Source organism: Musca vetustissima, unplaced genomic scaffold, assembly GCF_032173495.1.
Source record: "Musca vetustissima isolate MV318-11 ecotype Yass unplaced genomic scaffold, APGP_CSIRO_Mvet_v1 utg21019, whole genome shotgun sequence".
NCBI lineage: Eukaryota > Metazoa > Arthropoda > Insecta > Diptera > Muscidae > Musca > Musca vetustissima.
This window is the reverse complement of record NW_026879294.1, coordinates 77,168-100,984: the sequence shown is the minus strand read 5'-3', so window position 1 is coordinate 100,984 and position 23,817 is coordinate 77,168. Positions and strand designations below refer to the sequence as shown.

Here is a 23,817-nt window from a genome sequence, read left to right as displayed (position 1 = left end):
ATTGTAGTTGTTGTTGTTTTTTGAAACATTTTACATTGAATGGTTGTTGTTGGTTTGTGGTTGTTTTTCATTTTGAGGGTTTTGTTTGTTTTTTTTTGTCATTTATTATAATTATTAAATATATTTTTTTTGTTTGTTTAGCGTACAATTATTGTTGCAATTACAATTGTCTTGAGTACATTTATATATATAAGATTTTTTTTATTTATTTTTTATATATATTTTGTTGTTGTTGTGTATGACTTACATAATGTAAAAGTAAACGAAACGAAATTTGAAATTATAAGATTTGTATTTTTTGTTATTAATTTTATTTTTATGTTTATTTATATACGTTAAATTTTTTACGTTTGTTGTTTTTTTTATTTATTTTTTGTGTAAAGTTTTTTCTTGTTGTTGTTTTTTATTTATTATTATTTTTTATTTAACGCAGGACGGGGTTTTTTATCTTGTTTTTCATTTTTTTGCTTCATCTCATTTTGCATTTTCAATTTTTTTATTTTTTTGACATTTTTTTTATAAGATTTTATTCTAGGTTTTTTTTGTTTTTTGGTTTTCTCTTACATTCATGCTAAGTTTTACATAAATATTATTTTGTTGTTGTTGCTGTTAATAAATTTGAAATGATTAGATGATTTAAGCATAATATTTTTTTGTTTCTTTTGGTTTTCTTAGAGATTCATCATTTTTTTTGACTAGTTTAAATACGTTCATTTTTTGTTGTAATGTATTATGACATAATTTTTGTTGTTGTTGATTTTTTAAATGTAGTTGTTTCAAGGATTTACAAAATATGCTGTTTAGAGTTTGCTGAATTGAAATAAAAAATAAACAAAATTTAACTTGTTAAAATTTGGGTAAAAATTAAAGATGTGTAATAAAACCGAACATAATAAGGATCAGGGTTTATCTTCTTCATCTTTTTATATAATAACATTCCAGAGCCTTTACCTTTGAACTCTTCAAAACATTCTCAAGAATAAAATTCCTTAAATCTTCGAGTCCCCTTTACATTATGTTAATTATCCTTATTATGTTTATAATTTTAAACAATAAATTGTTGTTTGGTTTTGAATTTTGAAAAATAAATTATAAAAAATTCATATTACTGGGAAATTTTGTGTCATTTGTTTTGTTTTTTTCAATAAATACACGTATTTTACACAATAAATAATTATCGATTATGTTTTATTTTTAATAAATATTATAATAAATAAATATTAATTTAAATAATTCACATTTTAATTATTACAAAGAATTCAAAATGAATCAACATGAGATGAGAGAGAGTGAGAGAAATTGAGTATGGGGCAGACGACAGACAAGAGAATGCTCAGATTCTCCCATCCTCATTATGTACGCTTGTTAAAAAATCAAAAATAGCGCAACTCTAATTACTCTCATTTTACCAATGAGAGAGAGAAATGCACAAACTAGTAGTCATTTATGCACAACATAGTACGATATCGTGGATGATTAAACACGTATACTCTTTTTCCTTTTCTCGCCAGTCATTTTTGATGCTCATTTCTCAATTACACTCTCACACGCTTACTCTCAATTTAGTTCTGTTCAGTAGTGATCTAAACTTTGTTAAAGTGGGCAATCTTGAAATAACAGACGGCATTACATTATATTGTTCTGTTTCCGTACTTGAAGAATCTAGGAAATTTTTCTTATCATAGTAAAAATTAGTAGATTCTTGCAGTAAGGGAACATACCACTTATAAACAGCATAAAAGAGTGGTGTAGGTCCGTTAGTTCATTTGAACTATTCCGTAAAAGAAACAATCGGAACTAGGTCCAGCTCTTCATTTCCTTTAGTTCCACTAGTTTATCTAGTTCACTTATAGACTTGTTATCTCGGCTCTTCATCAATTTTCCGATGCAGTCAAATTTCAATTTTGTGAACGAAAAAATGAAGAAAGTGAGAGACTCGACGGAACTTGAACTATATATATATTATTCTGGACTATATGCATCGAGAGAACTACTAGTTCCTTTCTCCAAAAGGAGGGAGAAAAAGAGACTGGTTGTTGTTATGTTTACTTTTGATTGTGTGTGTGCTCTATTCGAATCGGTGAAAAATAATATTGGGTATAGTTCTTAAGTTCCTATTATTCCATTAGTTTATCTACCTCTCTTATTTAATTTTTTTCTTCCTTCATTCTTTTTCAGATGCAAAGCATTTGCCAATTTACTAGGTGAACAAAAATTCTGAAAGTTAGAGACTGTATAGGATTCGGAACTATGTGCAGCGAATGAAGGAACTAGTTCCTTTCTGCCAAAGGAAGAAGAATGATCGACCCGATCCATTAACTAGATTACACACAAGTGCCTGACTTTTGGTGTCTTTACTTTCAATTATGTATGTGACCTATTCGTCTTCACGTGTGCTCTATTTTTCTCACCATTGTTTTAAACTAGTTCCTTTATCTAAAAGGAGAATGATCGATCCGCTCCGTGAACTAGATTGCACAAAAGCTGGATGTTCCTTTTGTGGTGATGTCATTTATTTGACGATATTCTAATGCCTGCGATTTAGAACTAAAATGAGAGTTATTTGTAGCAAGTTCGAATGAACTATTCCGCAGTGCTAACGAACGATGCTGGGTCTGCTTTTTTCGTTAATCTAGTTATTATGAGTACTTTCGGTTGTGTGTGTGCTCTGTTCGACTTCACATGCGCTCAATTTTCCATCATTATTTTAGGTCAAAGAACCTCATTTACAAATTTCACTCACTGAAAGTACAAGTGAGGAGGAGATTTGGAACAAAGCGAACTAGTTCGGAGAAACTATTCCGCAGTGGGAAAGATCTGTGCTGGGTTCGCTTCTTTCGTCCATCTAGTTCCTTTATTGCTTTTGTTCACCAAGTTCCTTTAATACAATCGTTCTTCTCGTTCATTTAACGCATTACAATTTTCTCTTACTGAAAGTACAAGTAAGTAGTAGATTTGAATCGTTCCGGAGCGAACTAGTTCAAAGGAACTATTTCGCAGTTGGAACTATCTGTGCTGTTTCCGGTTCTTTGTGATTGATTGAACTAAATGGAACTATGGAGCTAGATGTTCCTTTTGCGGTGGTGTCATTTATTTGACGATATTCTAATGCCTGCGATTTGCAACTAAAATGAGAGTTATTTGTAGCAAGTTTGAATGAACTATTCCGCAGTGCGAACGATCGATGTTGGGTCCGCTTTTTTCGTTCATCTAGTTCCGTAATTGCTGTTATTTGCCTAGTTCCTTAAATTGAATCGTTCTTCTCGTCCACTGAACGCATTAACAATGTACGATTGAACTAAATGGAACTAGATGAATTTCGTTTGCAGAGCGAAACCGAAAATAACGAATCACTTCAGGAACTCAACTCAAGTGAGGACAATTTACATACCACCAAGTGCATACAATGTCAGTTATTTGTAGCATGTTCGTTCTGGGTTACTAAAATTATTGTATACGTACTGGTTGCATTCCTTTCAACTTCATTTCTCTCTCCTTCTGTTACCTCATTTGTGATTTGAATTCCGGAAAATCTTTCTTAAATAAATTCTTTGTAATAATTGTAATTTTGTGTTTTTTGTTTCTTTGTCTTAAAATTAATATAAATAATAACAACAATTAAATAAATATTGTTTTCTTTCATAAATATACAAAACTTAAAATGAAATGATATGAATATAAGCTTCTCATGTTGTATTATAATTAAAATTAAATAAAATATATATGCAAAATTGTTTATTTGCAGGCTAGAAGAATAATTACGGATGGAAGGCCTTTGAAGTCAACAGGCGTATTGACCACAGTATGTTAGGATTTCATATCTTGTCGAAAGGTCTTCTATTTGAAGATAAGGTGTCCTATTAAAGACAAAGTCTTTTCGCTCCATAGAGTTTCAGAGATCCATTTTATTGATTTTTAAATCAGTCAGTGTTACACAAAGAATTTCCAAGGAAAATTTCGATGAAACTGATCTCAAAGGGTCTTACTACATATTTTATGGTATTACTAAGGCTTTGGGTATCCTTGTTTTTGTATAATTTTCACTTGAAAAAATTTTTAATTGTTTCAAACATTATTAAATGTTGAGAAATCTCTCTCTTATCGCCTCTCAGGAATAAGTGAATCGTTAATTACTAGTTCATGGGTTCCTTGCAGTGAATTATTCGATTGAACTAGTTAGTTTTTTAATGTTTCAAACATTATGAAACTCTGAAAAATCTCTTTCAGGGAAAATTCAGAATTTGGCATAAGTAAATCGTTCATTACTAGTTCATGAGTTCATTCCAGTGAACCACTTAAGTGAACTAGTTAGTTTTAGTGATTTTACTGTTAAAATGGGTTTATGAAGGCATTAGTCTCAAAATTTTAAGACTTAATACGAAAAACTAAGATTTCAAGGATACACTTCACGCATTTTAACGATTCTTAAATTCCAAGTCTGATTTGACATCATTTTCAATTTCAGGACAATTTGAATCAACTTAATATTGAAAAATATTTAGTGAGCCGGTTTAAATGGAATTCTGAAACTTTTGTCGTTTTTATGGGACACTGCCCTAAAAATTCCTGATTTAGAGATATTTGCTGAAATATTCAGATAGTTTTGTATAAGTGGCGCCCAACGTCTCCATTTGACCTTCTTCCATAAAACATAGAAAAAAATATTAAAACATTGCATCCATTTAATGTATTTTTTTTTTTGTAGTTGACTTAAGTTTTGTGTTTTGATTTTCTTTGTTTGGTTTTTGTTTTGTTTTCAGAGCTTTACCCTTTAAGCTTTTAGTTTTCCTCCTGGAGAAAAAAGAGAAAACAAATTACCTAAAGAGCATATAAGGTTTGTATTATAGCGTATTGTTGTTGTTGTTCTTTTTTAGCTTTGGTATTCAGAGTTTAATTTCATGTTTTATTTATGATTTCTTTTCGTTTTTTACTTTATTTTAGTTGTCTAGAATAGTAATTCTGGTATTTTTTTCATCATCATTCATTTATTTCTTTTCATAGCTTAAAAGCGTTTTGAGTAGTAAGCTGCTCGTTTAATGATTTTTTATTCATTATTTTTTATTAGTTTTAAATATATAGTTTTTTTGGGAGTTGTTTTATTTGCAATTGGAATTTGTTGTTGTTTTTGTTTTAAGAAGAAGAAGAAAGTAAGAAGGAATTTGATTAAAATGGAAATAATTTTGAGAGAAAAAAAATCAATACACAGTTATCAACTCAATTGGACTAGGGTTCGAATTTCAAATGTTTGTAATTGAATTTCATTTTAATGCTCCAGTTTGATCTTAGACTAACAATGTTAGTGTTGTTAGCCGAACCCTGTGTATTTTAATTTTTATTTATGTAAATTGATATTGAAAGAAACTTCTTCCTTTCTGTCTTTCTTTTTTCATTGTAGGAAATAATAATTTATGTTTTTTTAATAATAATAATATTTTTTATTTGTTTTACATTAAGTTTTTTTGTTGTTGTAGACTTAAAACTAAGTTTTTTTATACGAGATTTATTATTTTTTTGCATTACACACAATCAATGATTCTTTATATTTTTTTGGTTTCCTTAGTATCTCTCTAAACAAGAACGACGTTTAATGTTAGTAAAAGAAAATATCTTTGTTGTTGTGGTTTATTTGAAAAAAATTATCCTTATTTTTCAATATTTGTTTTTTAATTTAGTTTTTTTTTGAAATGTTTGTATGGCTTTTTAAAGTTTTGATGTATGGAGTGAATGAGAATTATTGTGTGTGTGTTTGTGGGGGGAGATTTCTGAAATTGCTTAGCTTTCAAATATCAATGTTTTTGAATCTCTTATTGTTGTAAATATGTTTGTGTAAATGTCGACTTAACAGCAGTCATCTGTTAGTTTACATTAATATATCCTATTGTTGTTGTTGTTTTTATCTGTTTTTGTGAGGGTTCAGAGCCTGGGAAGAGGGTTAAGAGTTTTGTTGGTTGTTTATTATTGTTATTATTGTTGAAGATTTTGTTTTCATAAAAATTTCTTGGGATTTTTTTTTTAATTTGTTTTGTTAAATATTCATCTGAATAATTTGTTGTTGTTGTTGTGGTTTTAATTTATAAGTAATTAAGTGTTACTGTTTTTTGTGTTCATAAATTTCTGCAGATGTTGTTTACTCTTTTACTTCAAAATATTTGTAAGTGGGATTTTCGTAGCCATTGATTTGCATACTCGGCACGATTTTCTCTTCGGGGACCACAGGATGATGGGCGGCGGCATTCTGAAAATAAATGAGAAAAATCATGATTTTTTAATTTTTTCAATTTAATTGAAATTATATTTTATAGACCATATGGGCGAGAATTTTGTAAAAATAATTTTTAAAGGAATATATATTAGCGAACCTTTTTCCAAAAATACTTTAAGGTATAAGTGTAATTATTTTTAAATAAATATTTAAAGGTGATCTTTTTTAATGTTTTTTGTCTTATATTGGGGTCGATACTTTTAAATATTTTTCTTGGGCCATATTTAGACGAGAATGTTTTTTTTTTAATATTTTCCTAGGACTATTCAAAGCGAGAAGATTTAGAAATATTTTTTATAGGTGAGAATTAAAAAAAAATATTTTAGGAACCCTCTTATAGCATGAATTTTTAAAAATATATTGTTTTATGGGCGAGGATGTTAAAAAAAATATTTTTTTTTTGTATAAAATTTTTATAGAAGCCAGATATAGACGTAGATTTTTTTCTTCCGACGTTTATTAATTTAAATTATTTTAAGGACTAGATATAAGGTTTCAAGGTAATGATTAAAAAAGTCTAATTTAGCTCAGATTTTTTCAAAAAAATTTTTTGGAACCAGATTTAGGAGTGAATTCTTTAAAAAATATTAAAAAAAACAGTAAGGAAAGTAGTAAAGTCGGACTGGGCCGACTATATGATACCCTTCACCACTTTGGGTATGTTGTACATATGAATCCTCACAATTGCATGTCACTGTTACTGTTAATTTCATTCGGGTAGATTTAGAGTAGTCTGCGTACCATGTAACGAATTTATGGAAAAGGATTTATATCAAATTCAGTATGCCGCACTGTTAAAAATTTAATTTCAATCAGACACCCGTTCGAAATACATATGGAAGTTATGGCTGCATCTGTATCTGCACCAATTTCAACGAAACGCAATAACGTTATTCAAGTCTCAATTTGATACATTGTGCAAAATTTCATGTTAATCGAACAAACGTTAGGAGTTTGGTGCAGCATTTATGTAAAATCGGAGGAATACATATACATATGTTGGACCCATATCGAAATCTGAACCGATTTTCCGGAAACATCAATCTAGACTCAATTCTAGAATGATTACTCTATTACTCTATGCCACATTGCGTGCAAATCGAAGGATATATTGGGACTTTGGTGCACAATTTACATAAAATCGGACAAAAATATATATGGGAGCTATATCTAAATCTGAACCGATTTTCCCGAAACTTAACACAAATAACTCTAGACTTCATTCACTACTCTATGCCAAATTTCGTGCAAATCCAAGGATATACAGTGACTTTGGACCACTTAGATAAAATCGAACGAAAATATATATGGGAGCTACATCTAAATTTGAACCGATTTTACCGAAACTTACCACTCATCATTTTCAGTACGCTATGCCAAATTTCATGCAAATCGAACGATATATAGGGACATTGGTGCAACATTTACATAAAATCGGACATATATATATATATATATAAGAGCTATATCTGAATCTGAACCGATTTTCACGAAATTTTACACACATCTTTCTAGACTTAATTTAGTACGATATGCCAAATATGGTACAAATCGAAAGATATATAGGTACATTGGTGCACCATTTACCTTAAATCGGACGAAAATATATATGGGAGCTATATCTAAATCTGAACCGATTTTTTCCAATTTCAATAGGGTTCGTCCTTGGGCCAAATAGATGAGCTGCGCCAAATTTCATCCAATTCGGAAAATAACTGCTACCTGTACTTTGTTTACAATTTAACATGGACAGACGGACGGACATGCATAAATCGACTCAGAAAGTGATTCTATGCATATTCTCAAAAGGAACCATGGGTCTATCTCGTTTCCTGTTACAAACATATGCACAAAGACATAATACCCTGTACCACAATGTGGTGAAGGGTATAAAATATTTTTGAGGGATATTTTAGCGAACAAGATTTACGAGTGAATTCTTAAAAATATTATTTCAAGGACTGTCTGAGGTTTGATTTGTCAAAAATATATTTGTAATCTAACCGAGGCGTGGATTTTAATTTTTTTTATTTCAAGTGAATTCTTTAAACATATTTCTTAAGGTCTATTACGCTTGGATTTGTCGAAGATATATTTATATATTTTGAAGCCATATTAAGGCTGGATTTTTTAAAAATATTTGTTTCGAACCATATTGACGTTGATTTTGTAAAAATATTTTTCCAAAGGCCTACCTTAAGCATGGAATTTGTAAAAATACTTTTTAAATTCTGCAGAGGCCTCTTTTTAAATATATTTTCCAAGAAATCAAATTTCAGGGGCTTAAATTTTAAAAAAGTATTACTCCCAAGAAATCATTTTCTTGAAACCATGAGATATTTTTCAAGGATTATCTGAATCGTGTATTTTTTAAACATTTTTTCAGGGACCATCTAAAGAATGGATTTTATAAAAATATTTTAGGCGACTATCTAAAGCGTTGATTTTTTAAAAATCATTTTTCTAGGATTGTATGTAGCGTCAATTTTATAAAAATATATATTTTTTTGGTGACTATCTTAAGCACGGATTTTTTTAAAAAGTATTTCTTTCAAGGGCCATCTGATGCATAGATTTAAAAAAAAATTGTTTTTTAGGATTGTCTGAAGCGCGGATTTCTAAAAAATATTTTTTCAACGTTTATCTGAAGCGCGGAATATTTTTTTAAACCTTCTTCGGGTTGGATTTTTTAAAAAATGGCCCTACGGATTTTTTTAAAAATATTTTTTTTAAGATTTTAATAAAGATTTCAGGTGGCCTGAGCGTGAATTTTTAAATAAAAATTATAAGATTATCTGAAGCGTAAAATTATACTTAATGTTTATTAATTTTTTTACCACCACTCACCTGATCAACTTCAATAAAACCTTGCGCATGTGGTGAACGTGCTGTTCTCCATTTGGCAACAGCAATGCCCACAAAGATGGCAGCCATAAGAGCAATGCCAGCAAAGGACAAAGTGAAGTAGACATTACGTCCCTCCTTATTCGCGTGCGCAGATGATACATGAGAGAAGTCTCTGCGCAGAGAGAAGCTCTGTAATGAAAAAGGATATGCTTTAGGTAAATAGGGGTACAAGGAGCGTACACGAAATACCGATTCGCGATGGCCCAAATCGTGTGTCATGAAATGCTGGGCGGGTGCTTCAGCTTCCTGATGGGCAACGGCAGCAGCAACCTCTTCGACAGTACGCTGAATGGCGTCATTATCCACGGTGGGCTGGATGGTTTGGGTTTTGGTGCTAAAAAGTTGGAAAACAAGTTGAAATGTTAAAAGAAGAAATAGTGAGAAATTTTCATAACAAACCTGAGTGTGGCTTCAACATATTCTTCGGCTGCTGAATCCTTGTCACTTTGAGCCATTTTTGTGGGATCGACCATGGTCTCATCTTTGCTAGTCTTCGACTCTTCACTGGTGAATGCCTGCGAATCCTGTTCAGCCTTAACCATATCATCGACCTTTTTGGCTTCCAAGCGCAATTTCTCTTCACGCAACTTCTCACGTTCGGCGGCTCTCTGTTCCTTGCGTTGTTTCTCGGCCAAACGTAGACGTTCCTTTTCGGCTACCTTACGTTCGATTTCAATGCGATATTTATCCAAAATGGCAGCTTCAGCTTCTTCGCTCATGCCCAAAGAGGAGCCGGGAATGTCATCTTTGCTGCGCAAAGCCAAAATGTAATCGTTCATCAATTGAGAGATTTTGTTGGACAATTCGGGGTAACGCTTGAGCATGGTCATGGATTGGTTGACGGCACGATCGATATCGATGAGACGTTCCAAGGTACGTGGTCTTTCAGAGGCAGCAGCTTCTAAACCGCCGGCGCCACCAGAGTTCAACAAGTGGCGGTAGTGGGCCAAGGCATGGGCACGATCCTTGTGGAGAGCACGCAAAAGTTTCTGCAAGCATTTCTCAACGTGGTGAGCCTGTGGAGGGGAATAAGGACATTTTCGGTGTTAAATATGAGGAAAAAATCCTGATACATATCAGGGCCGATTTGAATTTACTCGCCGTCTACTTACATTTGGTGGTTGCTCAGTCAAGGCCTGTGTATAGCAGGTCATGGCTTCACGTTTACGCTGATTGATGTGAGCGAGAACACGTTGCTGGTGCATGGCCGCCAATTGATGTTTCTCAGCATTGCCTTCTTCTTCGAGTGCCTGAACAGAAGTCTAAAATTACATTCCCATATAAAGATATATTGCACATTTAAGAGAGAAAGAGTATCAGAATGATGTCGATATACTTCTGATTTCGATTAATGACTTGTCGGGGTGATATAAAATTTTGAACATTTTTTTTCTTGTTCTTGGCAGCTACAAATTAATATTGCATTTCGGTTTTTGTTTTCTTATTTCGATTTGGTATTTGGTGTGTTGATGATGTACTAATTAAGCAAAAAAATTTTAAAGCCTAAATCTCTAACAAAGGAAAAAATTATATTTTCGGCATATCTACAGTGCAGGTTAGCAGGTTTATGTATATAAAGCCACTGGGCAGGGTTATTTCTGTCATGCAGAATTATGATTCGTTTCTGTGATGGATTTGCATTTGAAGTGGACCAAGGTGTGTATTGAAAGTGCCGGGTGGTTGTGGTGTTCGTTGGGGGGTTGTTGCCAAAAAGAAATTAGAAATACCGTACACTTGAATGTGAAAGTGTGATTTTTTTTGTAGTGAAATGACGTGAAAGTGATGAGAGAGAGAGCACCTAATTCAGACAAATACAAATACGTATTATGCTCAAATCCTAGAGTGCTGTTAAAATATGGGTTATTTATACCTTTCGCGTCTGGACCTTTCTGCTGTTAAAGTTTTAGATAATTACTAAAAAATCTGTAAAATTTTTGGTGTCAGATTTAGGTGGACATAAGCGTGGATTTTTACAAAATATTTTTAGGGACCAGCTATAATCGACTTTTACGATTTTTTTTTAAATATGTGTTTAAAGACTTCCGCATTCGTGATTTTGTATAAATATTTGCTTAATGACTTCCCGATGTGTGGATTTGTTCAAAAATAGGATTTTCCGTGTGGCGGATTTTTAACCCTTTGTGGCCCAATGTTGCCCACAGGCAACAAAATATTTTAGAGCTTATATTTTATATGCAGCTATTAGATATGTATTATTTGGATTTCATATGTCAAGACCTGATTATGGACGACACATATCAAAAGAAAAATCAAAAAAATTCAAAATTTTGGTAAAGTTATGAGCTTTTCAATATAGAGAAGAATGTAAATTTGTGTACAGTACTAATTTGTGTATACAGCCCAAATTATTTAAATCTCTTCGTATTAAAATTGTACAAATTCTGTCCTCAGAATTATTTTTGATTCTTGTAAAATTGAATATAAAGAATAATTTAAAATGATTTTTCTGACGATTTTGCATTTGGTTTTCTTGATATTGGACTTTAAATTTTCCGAAAGAATGTACTGTATCTCCCGAATGCAAGGATATATCGATGTCAAATTTTGTGCATATCCTATTTATGCATTCCGAATGCAAGGATATATCGATGTCAAATTTTGTGCATATCCTATTTATGATAGTTGCATTAAATCTGTGAACAGAAATTTGTTCTAAGATTGCGGAAAAAAATTCGGGGCTCAAAGGGTTAAAAACCTTTTTTCACAGATTATCCGAGGAGAGGATTTTTTCTCAAAAACTAACTGCTGCGTGGATTAAAAAAAATATATTTTTTCAAGAATTATCCTAGACGTGGATTTTTTGAAAATATTTTTTTAAAGACTTCTCGAGGCGTGGATTTTTTGAAATTATTTTTTAAAGACTTATTTTTTTAAAGGCTTGGATTTTTTTAAAAAAATTCTTTTAAAGACTTGGATTTTTTGAAAATATTTTTTAAGTATTATCGAAGACCTGGGTTTTGAAATATATTTTTTCAATGATTATCCGATGTTTGGATTTTATAAAAATATTTTTTAGGAATTATGAGAAGAAATGATTTTATAAAAATATTTTTTTAGGAAATTTCGGATGCATGGATTTTTTAGAAATATTTTTTTCAATTAAAAAAAATTGAAGACTTGTGGAGGCGTGGATTTAAAAAAAATTAAAGAGGCTTGGATTTTTTTAAATATTTTTCAAGAATTATTCGAATCGTGGATTTAAAAAAAAAATTCAGACTCATCCGAGGTGAGGATTTTTTTCTATTTTTCTAAAAAATATATTTGTTTCAAAGATTTCCTAATTTTGTACAGGCAATGTAAGGTGTGGGTTTTTTACAAATATGCTTATTTAAGTCGTGGATTTTTTACAAATATTTTTTAAAGATAATTTTTTTTAAAAAAATTTTTTTCGAGACTTGTCCGAAGATCGATTTTTTAAATTTTTTTCAAGGCTTAGTCAAAGTAAAATTTTTTTTATATATTTAAGACAGTTATTTCAGCTTGAATTTTTGAAAAAAGACATTTCGAGGGTTATTTGAACCTGGATTTTTCAAAAATATTTTTTTAAGGAAATGTATTCAATTTCATTTTCAAGGAATATTTTTGACATGGTTTTTTAAAAAATGTTGTTTTTTTCAAAGGCCCCTAAGAATTGAATTTTTTTAAATATTTTTTTAATTCTATAAGAAGGTTGGGTTTTTTAAAATTATGGTTTTCTAAGGGTATCAAAAGCGAGAAGGTGAAAAGTGTCTTAAAAATCAAAGGCCATCAGAAGCGTGTTTTTTAAATATTTGTTCAGAGACAGAGATCGTATTTTTAATGTCTAATTATTTTTTCAATTAATTTTTAAGGACTGTTTGAAGGCCGATTTTTTCTTTTTAAATTTTATTTCAAGGACTTCGAGGAATATCTGAGGCTTGAAAATTTGAAAATATTTTCAATTGTACAGATTTTTGATTTTTTAAGAGGCTTTGTTCATTTTTTAAATATATCTGAAGCGTGGATTTTTTTAATTTTTTTTAAAAAACAAATTTTAGTTGTTGATTTTTAAAACAATTTTTTGAAGACCATTTGATGCTTGAATTTTTTAAAAATATTTTTTTCAAGGACTATCTGTGTCTACGTTTTTTAATATTTTTTTGAAGACCATTTGAGACGTGAATTTTTTAAAGAATAGCTGAGGCTTTAAAAGATTCTTTGAGTTGTTAAAAATATTTTTTTTTCAAGGACACTCTGAGTTGTGGATTACCATTGAGTTGTGTTTATACCCTTCACCACACTGTGGTAGAGGGTATTATGTCTTTGTGCATATGTTTGTAACAGGCAAAAATAATCGAGATAGACCCATGGTTCCTTTTGAGAATATGCATAGAATCACTTTCTGAGTCGATTTATGCATGTCCGTCTGTCCGTCCGTCTGTCCGTCCGTCCGTCCGTCTGTCCGTCCGTCCGTCCATGTATTTTTGTTAACAAAGTACAGGTCGCATTTATGATCCGATTTGGATGAAATTTGGCACAGGTCACTTAAGTGGCCCAAGGACGAACCCTATTGAAATTGGAGAAAATCGGTCCACGTTTAGGCATAGCTCCCATATAAGGGTACCCCAAAATTTTCGGTATTTTGAGGTTCTTGAGCGCGTTTTTTAACTGAATTCGCTGAAATTTGGTAGTTTGAGTTCTTATTGGGTAGCAAATCTCCCTACCAAAAATTATAAATAAAGGTCCATTCTTTCGGATAGCCCCCATATAAGATTACCCCAAATTTTCGGTATTTTGGGGGTTTTGAACGCATTTTTCGACCGAATTCGCTGAAATTTGGTACTTTGTGTTCTTATTGGGTAGCAAGTCTCCCTAACAAACATTACAAATAAAGGTCCATTTTTTCGGAAATCCCCATATAAGGGTACCCCAAAATTTTCGGTATTTTCGGGTTCTTGGGCTCATTTTATAACTGAATTCTCTGAAATTTTGTACATTGTGTTCTTATTGGGTACCAAATTACTCCACTAAAAATTATAAATATACGTCCAGTTTTTCTGGTAGTCCCCATATAACGGTACCCCCAAATTTTTGGTATCTGGGGGGTTCTTATCGTATTTTTCTACCAAATTGACTGTAATTTAGTATGTCGAGTTCTTATTGGGTAGCACATCTCTCCACTATAAATTATAAATATTGGTCAATTTTTTCTGGTAGCCCCCATATAAGGGTACCCCCAATTTTCGGTATTTTGAGGTTCTTGAACCAAATTCTTTTTTTCTGGTACAGGTTATTATGTCTTTGTGCATATGTTTGTAAAAGGCAAAAGGAAACGAGACATACACATGGTTCCTTTTGAGAATATGCATAGAATCACTTTTTGCGTCGATTTAAGCACGAAATTTGGCACAGCGTAACAAATTAGGTCTAGAATGATGTGTGTTAAGTTTACTGAAAATCGGTTCAGATTTATATATATCTACCATATATATTTTCGTCCGATTTAATGTAGATGGTGCACCAAAGTCCCTATATATCTTTCAATTTGCACGAAATTTGGCACAGCGTAATGAATTACGTCTAGAATGATGTGTGTTAAGTTTCATGAAATCTGTTCAGATTTAGATATAACTTCTATATCTGACCAAATTAACAATTTAGTATCGGTTGCAGAATGACGTGTTTATGGTTCCAATTTCCTTTTTCTGGTAATTTAAAAATGCGACGTCTGTTAGGATTTATCTGTTAAATATACTCAGAGTGGTGAAGGGTATCATATAGTCGGCCCCGTCCGACTTTACTACTTTCCTTACTGGTTTTTGAATGTTTTCAGGGACTGTATATTTTTTATGATTATTTGAGGATCGAAGACATTACAAAAAATTTTTGAGGGACTAACAATGATAATATTTTCCCCACTCTTTTCTTTTATACTTCTATGCTTTCTATTCACATCATGAGAATCATAATTCCACATTAATTCTCTCAACGAATACCCAAATGGACTTAAAACGGATATCAGAAAATGTCTTGCTTTAAGCTTTAAAAACCAACTAACCTACATAATGATGCATAGATTTATACAAATAGATATTTATGATAATAATTTACATTTAGTTGGCTATTTTAGCTTGTCTTAAAGTGGATATGTATACATTTGTATATATGGATAGGTGTATGTTTACGTCTGGGTTTTAGTATTAAAAGCGATAAAAGCTTTCTAACAAATTTATTAACAATCTGATTACGGGCCAATTTTGTAAAGAGAGCTATGTATGTATACGTATATTTGCAGCTGGTTCATTAATATTATCTAAAATGATTATGAATTTATGTTTATGCGTTGATGTGTAGGTATAGGCTTATGTGTATGTGTGTGTATTGCTGTGTATTTTGTATATCACCATACTACAAACAAAAAGCGTCATATCTGATGATTCTTTCGCTCCCATTATTATGCACAACTACAAACTAAACAACAACAACAATAACCAATGAAACAAAAAGCAATAATAACAACAACGATAGCAAGAACAATAATTATGATTATAATGATAATAAGGATAAGAATAAGGATATACTAATGGAAAAACAAAACAAATGACAATAGGCTACAGCAGATATAGTTTTAGAGTTCGTAATGAGCGGAAGAGAGATAGATAGCAAGAAAGGCAATAAACTCAAAACAGAACAAAAAACAAATCAAGGATAATGAAAATGAATGATTCAAGGAAAGCTAATGGAAAACTTAATCGAACTGAAATTGATTAACAACAACAACGTCAACAACGCAGGAGAATAAGAAGCAGCAAGTTTTTAACAAACTAGAAAACAAAATTGTTAAGCAAAATATTACGCTTGGGAGAAGGTAGGATAGAACGAGTGCAACTTAAAAAAAATACGCAAAACGAAAGACGAAGTTTTAGTTTGGGAAATTCAATGCCCTCTTACCTGGAAACGGGCTGTCATACGTTGCTTGAAACTCTGGGCAGCCTTGGGATCGGCCAAACGCATATCCTGATATTTCTCTTCCAAATCCGACCAGTCCTTCATGACACGGGTGACCTTTTCACGGTGCGATTCCTCGAGGCGCTGTTGGGCTTCCTTTTTTTAGAATTTATTTGGTTTTGATAAATAAGATGCCTAAGCATGTGAAAACACTTACTTTTTGACTTACTTTGTAGCTCTGGTGTTCATAGTGTGGATCGAAGTGAGTGAAGTAGGGATCGGGTGTGGGTTGACCGGTTGTGGGTGGCATTGGTAAATCGCCATTGTTGTTTCCGTTGCCGTTGGTCTTGCCATCTAACATCGATCCACCAGATTTCTCCAAATCCTTCGAATTTGTTGGTTTGTTCGATGGTTTGGCACCACTTGAGCTACCTTGTTGTTGATCGTAGGTGGAGTCAACGGGATCCTCCTCATAGTTATCCTCACCCGAATCGTATTCAGCATTGATATCATCACCAGTGGCAGTAGCATCATCGGCAGCCATTTCATCTTCTTCATCATCGGCCAACAAATCATCCTCATCGTCTTCATCCTCAATATCATCGGCGGTATCCTTGGAATAGTTGGAATCATTATCATCGCTGCTAATGTCATCCAAGTCATCATTCATGGCATTGGGCATTTCGACAGGTGGCATGACGGGTAAATCGGTTTTCTTTACACGGATTTCGTCAGCTGGAAAAATAAAAGTTTAGAGCGTTTTGGTTAGCAACAAAATTTGTACTAAATTTTAGCATAGGAAAGGGAGATAAATAATGTCGAATCTATAAAATTGAGCAATATAGGGTTTAATCATATCCCCGGAAAATTCCTAAATACCATACGGAGTTAAAATATTTCTCTATCTCGAAATTAGTTTGAAAGCAAAGGTACGAGGGCTACTATTTACATTTCAACCCTAAGTGTGTTTGGGCGCTATCTGATAATTCAATTGCCATTCGAATTCTAGCCGTTCATTGTCCATGTTTTGAAGGTGTCTCAACCGTAGTGGAAAAAGTGCTTCGACAATTGGTTTGGGCGCAATAAAAAGTGTATAAATACGCCGTAGACCCGAAATATATATACCGGAGCATTAATACAATTGGAGATTATGAACCCTTGCATTTCATAAGAAAATATTATAATTGTTTTTTTTTTGCTTAGTGAAATAAAATTGATGCATAGCAGGAGAAGAAGAAATGTGAAATAGGAGAAATATAGGGTTAACCTTTGAATACGTTTTGTGTTGGAAAGGGAAGTGAGTAGAAGTTAGGATTGGGGAAATGAAGAAGTTTTGAAAAAGTAATTGCAGAAGTATAGGAGCCAGAACTTATTTTATAAATAGGATATTTGAGGTTTTTGTACTATGCACAACAAATAACACGATTACTTGTTATAGTCGCATTGGCTTAGAAAATTTTCTTGGGACCACCATCATCTGGAAATAATGGTGCCTTATATGAGAGCTATTTTCCATGGAGAAAGTTTTTCCTCTCAAAGGATTCGGTGTCTATTTTCAGTCATAATATTTTCATTTTCAATACGAACCAGTAAGGAAAATAGTAAAGTTGGACGTCCCAACTTTATGATACCCTTTACAACTTTTGGTATATTAAAAAGAGATGCATCCTAACAGAAGTCTCATTTTTGAAGGACCATTAATTGGACGAACTTAATTATGAGATCTTTATATATGTGAAACGACTAAAATTAATCCATGCACATGCCATTCTGCAACCTATGCTAAATTTCTTTTCATTCGTACCGATACGAAGCCGTTCGCTTACAATTTGACAAATGTAACTAAATAGATTGAGAGCAATCAGACACCCGTTGATTATTTGGTGCACAAAGAACATGAATTTGGTCGAAAATATTTATAAGAGCTATGTTGTGCAAAATTTCGTGTCAATCTGACAATTTTGGTGCACCATTTACCTAAAATCGGTCGAAAACATATATGTGAGCTATATATAAATTTGAACCTATTTCAATGAAGCTTACGCATATCAATCTCGAGTCAAGTCAGTAGACTACGTACAAAAAAAAAAAAAAAAAAAAAAAAAAATATGGGAGCTATATCTAAATCTGAACCAATTTTCACCAAACGTAACAGCCGTCATTATAGACTCAATACGGTCTTCTGAATTTGGTCTTAGTCGGAAAACATTGGGAGTTTGGGGCACCGTTTAAATCAAATCGGACGAATATATATCTGAAACTGAACCGATTATACGAAACCCATGTAATTTACTACTCTCTCCATAATATTGTCGCAATTGGACCCACTTTGGGGAGCTATATGTAAATATGAACCGATTTTTGCAATTTCAATCGGGTTCGTCATTGGGCCAAATAAGTGACCTGTACCATCCAATTCGGATCATAAACGCGGCCTGTACATTGCTCATAAAAATACATGTAGGGACAGACATACATAAATCGGCTCAGAAAGTGATTCTATGCATATTCTCTGAAGGCACCACGTAATACCCAGTATCACAGAGTGTTGCAGTGTATAAGATTCCCTTACAGTTCAGATTTTCCTATTAGATTATATAAGCAATTCCAGAGGGTAAAATTTTCCTAAAGTCCTTGGGACAAAACGTCCTAAAATACATGCGAAAATTGTATCTTTTAATGCGCTATAGGACCTATCTACCCTCCACCATAGTACGGAGGGCATATTGAATTTTTTTCCGTTTGTAACTCATCGAAATATTCACTTCCGACTTCCTATAAAATATATTTATATATTCTTGATCAGGTTAAAATTTTATGACGATTTAAGCATTCCCATCTGTCTGTTGTAATCACTCTAGCCTCTAAACAAATTGAGATAGATGACAAAAATTTACCCAAATATGGGTAAACCCCCTTATTTTTGATGTTTTGAGGCTCTTTAGTGCGCTTTTTAATCAAATTCGCTGAAATTTGGTTCAATGGGTACTTATTGGGTACCATATTTCTCCACTAAAAAGTATAAATATCGCTCTACTTTTTAGGTAGCCCTCATATAACGGAACCCTCAAATTTTTCGGTATTTTGGGTGTTTGTATCGGGTTTCTCAACCAAATTTTGTAACAAATCTCCCTTTAAAAAAAATTATATATATTCGCCCCCGCCCTTCTAGGCGTAGTCCCATATAACCACCTTTTTCATATTGGCTAACTGATATGTTACGCGTTTTGGGGTTGTCTCCATACATATAAGTATGGGGGAAATTCTGTCCTCAAAATTATCAGTTTATACCCTACAAATGTGGAATTTTAAGACGATTTAGCCATCTGTTGTAAGCATTCTACCTTCGGAGGTTACCGAGATAAATAACTAAAACATCAAGTTCCATAATGAACTATAACGGTCTGCATTTAGGCCCAGCCCTTATATAAAAAACAAACTGATTTAATATTTAGGGTAAAGGAAGGTATTATGTTACAAAACGAAAATGGTAGTTTCGAAATTGAGCTTTCTCGGTCCTCAATTTCGTATAGTCCCTCATGTAATGATAACTTAAAATGTTCGGTTATTCCTATGTAAATCACCATTTGGTATAGCCCCACATATAAATTTGCCCTGTAAATTGCAGTATTTTGAGGATTTTATAAACACGTTGCATCCTACCATGCGTTATCAATATCGGACCACGATTTGGTGTTTTGATATTTTTGAAGAAAAATCCCTATTAAATATTGCTGAAATTTTACTTCGTGTGTATTTCGGTATATATATATATATATATACCCCATAATTTCTTACATCAAACACGGTGTTGGAATTTGAATTTCAACTAACTGTCAGTATACCTATGGTGGAGAGTATTCAAAGTTCGGTCCGGTCGAAATGACGTTTTTTCACATGGTAATCTCTTATTTGTATCACAAAATTACTACTTTAATGTAACATTTAAATTTTGTGTGTTTCCCCTTACTCAGGATTAGCAAAAAACCCCATTTTATCCCCACCTAGTTTACATTTCCCGGTTAGGTCATTTAGGTTCTGGAAAACAAACAATTGCCCTTTTCTAATGTTTTCACAACTTCTAATGAATGATGTTTTTTTCATCATATACACACACAATCAAGGGATCACACTAAACCAGGCGAGGAGCAAACAAATGCGGGGAAATTGTTTACAATTTTTGTTTCGTTTTTGAGGGGACATAGCATATTGGTTTCTACTCACTTTTGAAATGTTTGGGACAGCACACAAATTCAACACCCGAAAACAGGGAGATGCCACAGGGTAGCAACATGGCAAAGCTGCGCATTTGCATGCCACGTTCTTGACAGGCGGCAGCACCGGTTTGATTCCACCTAACGAAAGGCCAGCAGCGTGAGGCATTGTGAATGTGATCGAAGAGGCAACCTTCGGGTACCAATAACGCATCCGATTGGAAGGGTCCTTCTGAAAGTAATACACACACCCATATAAACATCAAATCGTAAACAAATCACTTACATTGTTCGAAGGTTGGTTGGCTGGTTGGTAGATAGGTAGGCTTTGATTGTTTTTGTTTTTTTTTTTCATTGATTCGATTTGTTTTTATAATGCCAGTCTAGGGACCCAGGCATTCAATAATTCTCTTTTAATGAACAATGTACAAACACATATATACGCACACAGATACACACATGGATTGTTTTGTGTCCGTGTGTAGCCTCCAAACAACAATGTAACATCACTCACAATGAATTGGACTTACCCAAGCAACGGAATGGCTTAATCCAACGATGGGCTCCCTTGCACTTGTTGGCATTCAAAGCTCCCTGACGACACCAGCCGCCAATTTTCTGATAGTGTGATGACTCCACAATATTGGTGATATCTCTGTTGGGATAAGCCTGCAATGGAGTAGAAAATAACAACAACAAATGAGTAACGGAGTGAGAATGAAAAAGAGAAAAAGAGAGAGGGGAAATAAGAGAGCGGGACTATGTTTATTTTAGAATTTTTGCTGCATAGCATAGGGCGCTAAATAACTAGCCCGTTTGCCAATATGTATGCATGTTGGAGCTGCGTATTAAGGCGGGCGGGTTTAGTTGTAAATGGAGCGGAACAAATCGATTTCCATGCATAGTCTCACAAGTTGATGTTGTTGCAGTTGTTGCCGTTGCAGCCTTAAAAATTGAATATGTCTGTCGAAAACACATCCACTACTGCATTGCAACTGACCATGAGGTGATTTTGCTTTCATGGGATTTTTACAAAACAGAGAGTTTTCTTTTTTTTCATGTTGCCAAAATCTAACTGCAATGTATTGCATAGTTGTTTTTTGCCATTGTTTGTGCGTGTGTGTTTTTTTTTGGCAACATGAAAATGATGGTTCCTAACAGACTAGCCGACCAGGCTTGCCTGCCAACCTCCCTAGCTGGTCATGCATTGTTTACAAAGTTTCATTCGTTCAACATCAACAAAAATCCAACTAAATTGAGTTTGGATTTTTGTAGACTGTCAGAGTTTTATGCAGATTTGTTGTTTCTACGATTTTACAATGAAAAATAAAAAACGAAGAAAAATGTAACAACAATATTTGAATTGGCTTTGAGTTCGATTTGAAAAAAAACCAAAAAATATTTTGGCAATTTAAATATTGAAAGAAATTGGTTATTTTTTCGAAAACGGCTTTATTTTGTTAGTCGAGATTTGTTGTTGTTAGAGGAAAGTTTGTTTAAAATAATATTCAATTTCCTGCGAAATATAGATTGAAGGGTGGCCTTCTATAAATTGAAATCTGGCCTTCGGTAGATGAAAGTCAGGATTTTTTATACATGTAAAACTGGGATTCTATGGATACAGCATTGAACTTCCAAGAACATACTTTCTATGAATAGAAGAAGGCCGGACTCATTTAAATTATTGAGTGAGCTATGGTATAATGCTGGCCTTCTTCGAAATAGAGTGTGAATAAAAGAATGACCTTCTATAAATAGAAATCTGGTCTACTCTAGATGAAAGTCAGTTTTTTATAAATACAAGTTTGGGTTTCATGGGATAAATGATTGACCTTCTGGGAACAGACGTCTAACTTTTTAGGCCGGACTCATTTAAATTATTGAGTGAGCTATGGTATAATGCTGGCCTTCTTCGAAATAGAGTGTGAATAAAAGAATGACCTTCTATAAATAGAAATCGGGTCTACTCTAGATGAAAGTCAGTTTTTTATAAATACAAGTTTGGGTTTCATGGGATAAATGTTTGACCTTCTGGGAACAGACGTCTAACTTTCTATGAATAGAAGAAAAATGGCTTCATTTAAATAGAAGACTGAATATTATAGATGGAAGGGTGGCTTTCTTAAAATGGAGAAATGATCTTCTACAATAAAAACGTTTATATAGTCGAGTTAGATTTTATTAATCCATACACGAAATGTGTAAAATTAGAAATTTTGAATCTTATGACATAAATGTTCAGATGAGTGCAAATGTCGAAAAAATGCTCAGGATCGGAATATAGATCCACAGAAAGTAAGACTCGTGCTATTTGTGTAGTGTATCATATGGTCGGTTCTGTCCGAATATACTGCTTCGCTCACTGGTTTTTACTGGTTTGGTATTGTTATACCCTCCACCAATAAGTGAAGTGTATATTAAATTTGTCACTCCGTTTGTAACAACTCGAAATGTCGACCGGAGATCCCATAAAGTATATATTAGGTTGGTGAAAAATAAATCCATTAGGCCGGTCGTCGAAAATGTCGATATAATCGGAGAAATGATCGAAGTTGATCGGCATATTAGCAGTCGTAACATCGTCCAGGAGCTAAAAATCGACCATAAAACCGTTTTGAACCATTTTCACAAATCTGGATTTAAAAAAAGAAGATCGAAGTTTGGGTGCCACACCACTAAACAGAAACAAATAGGATGGATGCGAAGCCTTGCCCATTTCTTAAACGGTTGGTGACTAGAAATGTGAAATGGATCACATACGATAACCCTGTGCGAAAAAGATCGTGGCCAAAGAACTGTGAAGCGCCTCAAACGGTGGCCAAACCAGGACTAACGGCCAGGAAGGTTCTGCTATGCATTTAGTGGGTCTAAAAGGGGATTATTAGTTGCTTCCATATGACCAAACGCTAAATTCTGATCTCTACTGGCAACAACTGTACCGTTTGAGGATAGCAATTGACCAGAAACGGCCAGAATTGGCCAACAGGAGAGGTGTCGTGTTCCACCAAGACAACGCTAGACCACACACATTTAAAGTGACTCGCCAGAAACTTCGGGAGCTTGGTTGGGAAGTCCGGACTTGGCACCAGCGATTATCATCTTTTTCTTGCATTGCCAAATTCCTTTAATAATAAAAATTGGTATCTAGAATTTTTCGCAAATAGAGAGCAGGACTTCTATGAGAGAGGCAATATGAAGTTACCTTTACCTTAACAAAACGATGCAAATCGCACATTCCGAAACATGATAAATATAGTCCTATTGTTCATATTAAAATAATGGGTTTCTTTTTCCCCAACCTAATAGTAGGGGGTTTTACATGCGCTTTTGGCTGCAATTTTAAACTATTGATTCTAATTGAGTATCAAAATTTATCAATATCGACCCGCGATTGTTTTTTTAGCCCAATCCAATGAGAGTATCTATAGTATTTCGGTATAGTCCGATCGATTTTGAAGTTTTTACTTGCTTAAAACTCATTTCCATTTGTACTGCCAGCAAGCAGCT

General features: G+C 33.2%; 1 protein-coding gene across 1 annotated transcript; it reads right to left on the bottom strand.

The window, feature by feature from the left end:
• Positions 1 to 5,979: 5,979 nt before the first annotated feature.
• Positions 5,980 to 23,545, bottom strand: LOC133324113 (amyloid-beta-like protein). Its single transcript, XM_061532997.1, has 10 exons — positions 23,513 to 23,545; positions 20,841 to 20,979; positions 20,321 to 20,542; positions 16,326 to 16,831; positions 16,100 to 16,252; positions 10,282 to 10,431; positions 9,569 to 10,185; positions 9,359 to 9,503; positions 9,110 to 9,298; positions 5,980 to 6,235 (listed from the first exon to the last, which is right to left on the bottom strand). The coding sequence occupies exons 1-10, from the start codon at positions 23,543 to 23,545 to the stop codon at positions 6,128 to 6,130; spliced, it is 2,262 nt and encodes a 753-aa protein (XP_061388981.1). The 3' UTR covers positions 5,980 to 6,127.
• Positions 23,546 to 23,817: the final 272 nt, after the last annotated feature.

Excerpts from the sequence above, each read along its gene's own strand:
- LOC133324113 (XM_061532997.1), bottom strand. The coding sequence starts at position 23,545 with ATGTGCGATTTGCATCGTTTTGTTAAGGTAAAG. Across the intron at positions 9,299-9,358 it reads ATTTGGGCCATCGCGAATCG|AGCTTCTCTCTGCGCAGAGA; the intron begins GTATTTCGTGTA and ends TTTTCATTACAG. Across the intron at positions 6,236-9,109 it reads GTTTTATTGAAGTTGATCAG|AATGCCGCCGCCCATCATCC; the intron begins GTGAGTGGTGGT and ends ATTTATTTTCAG.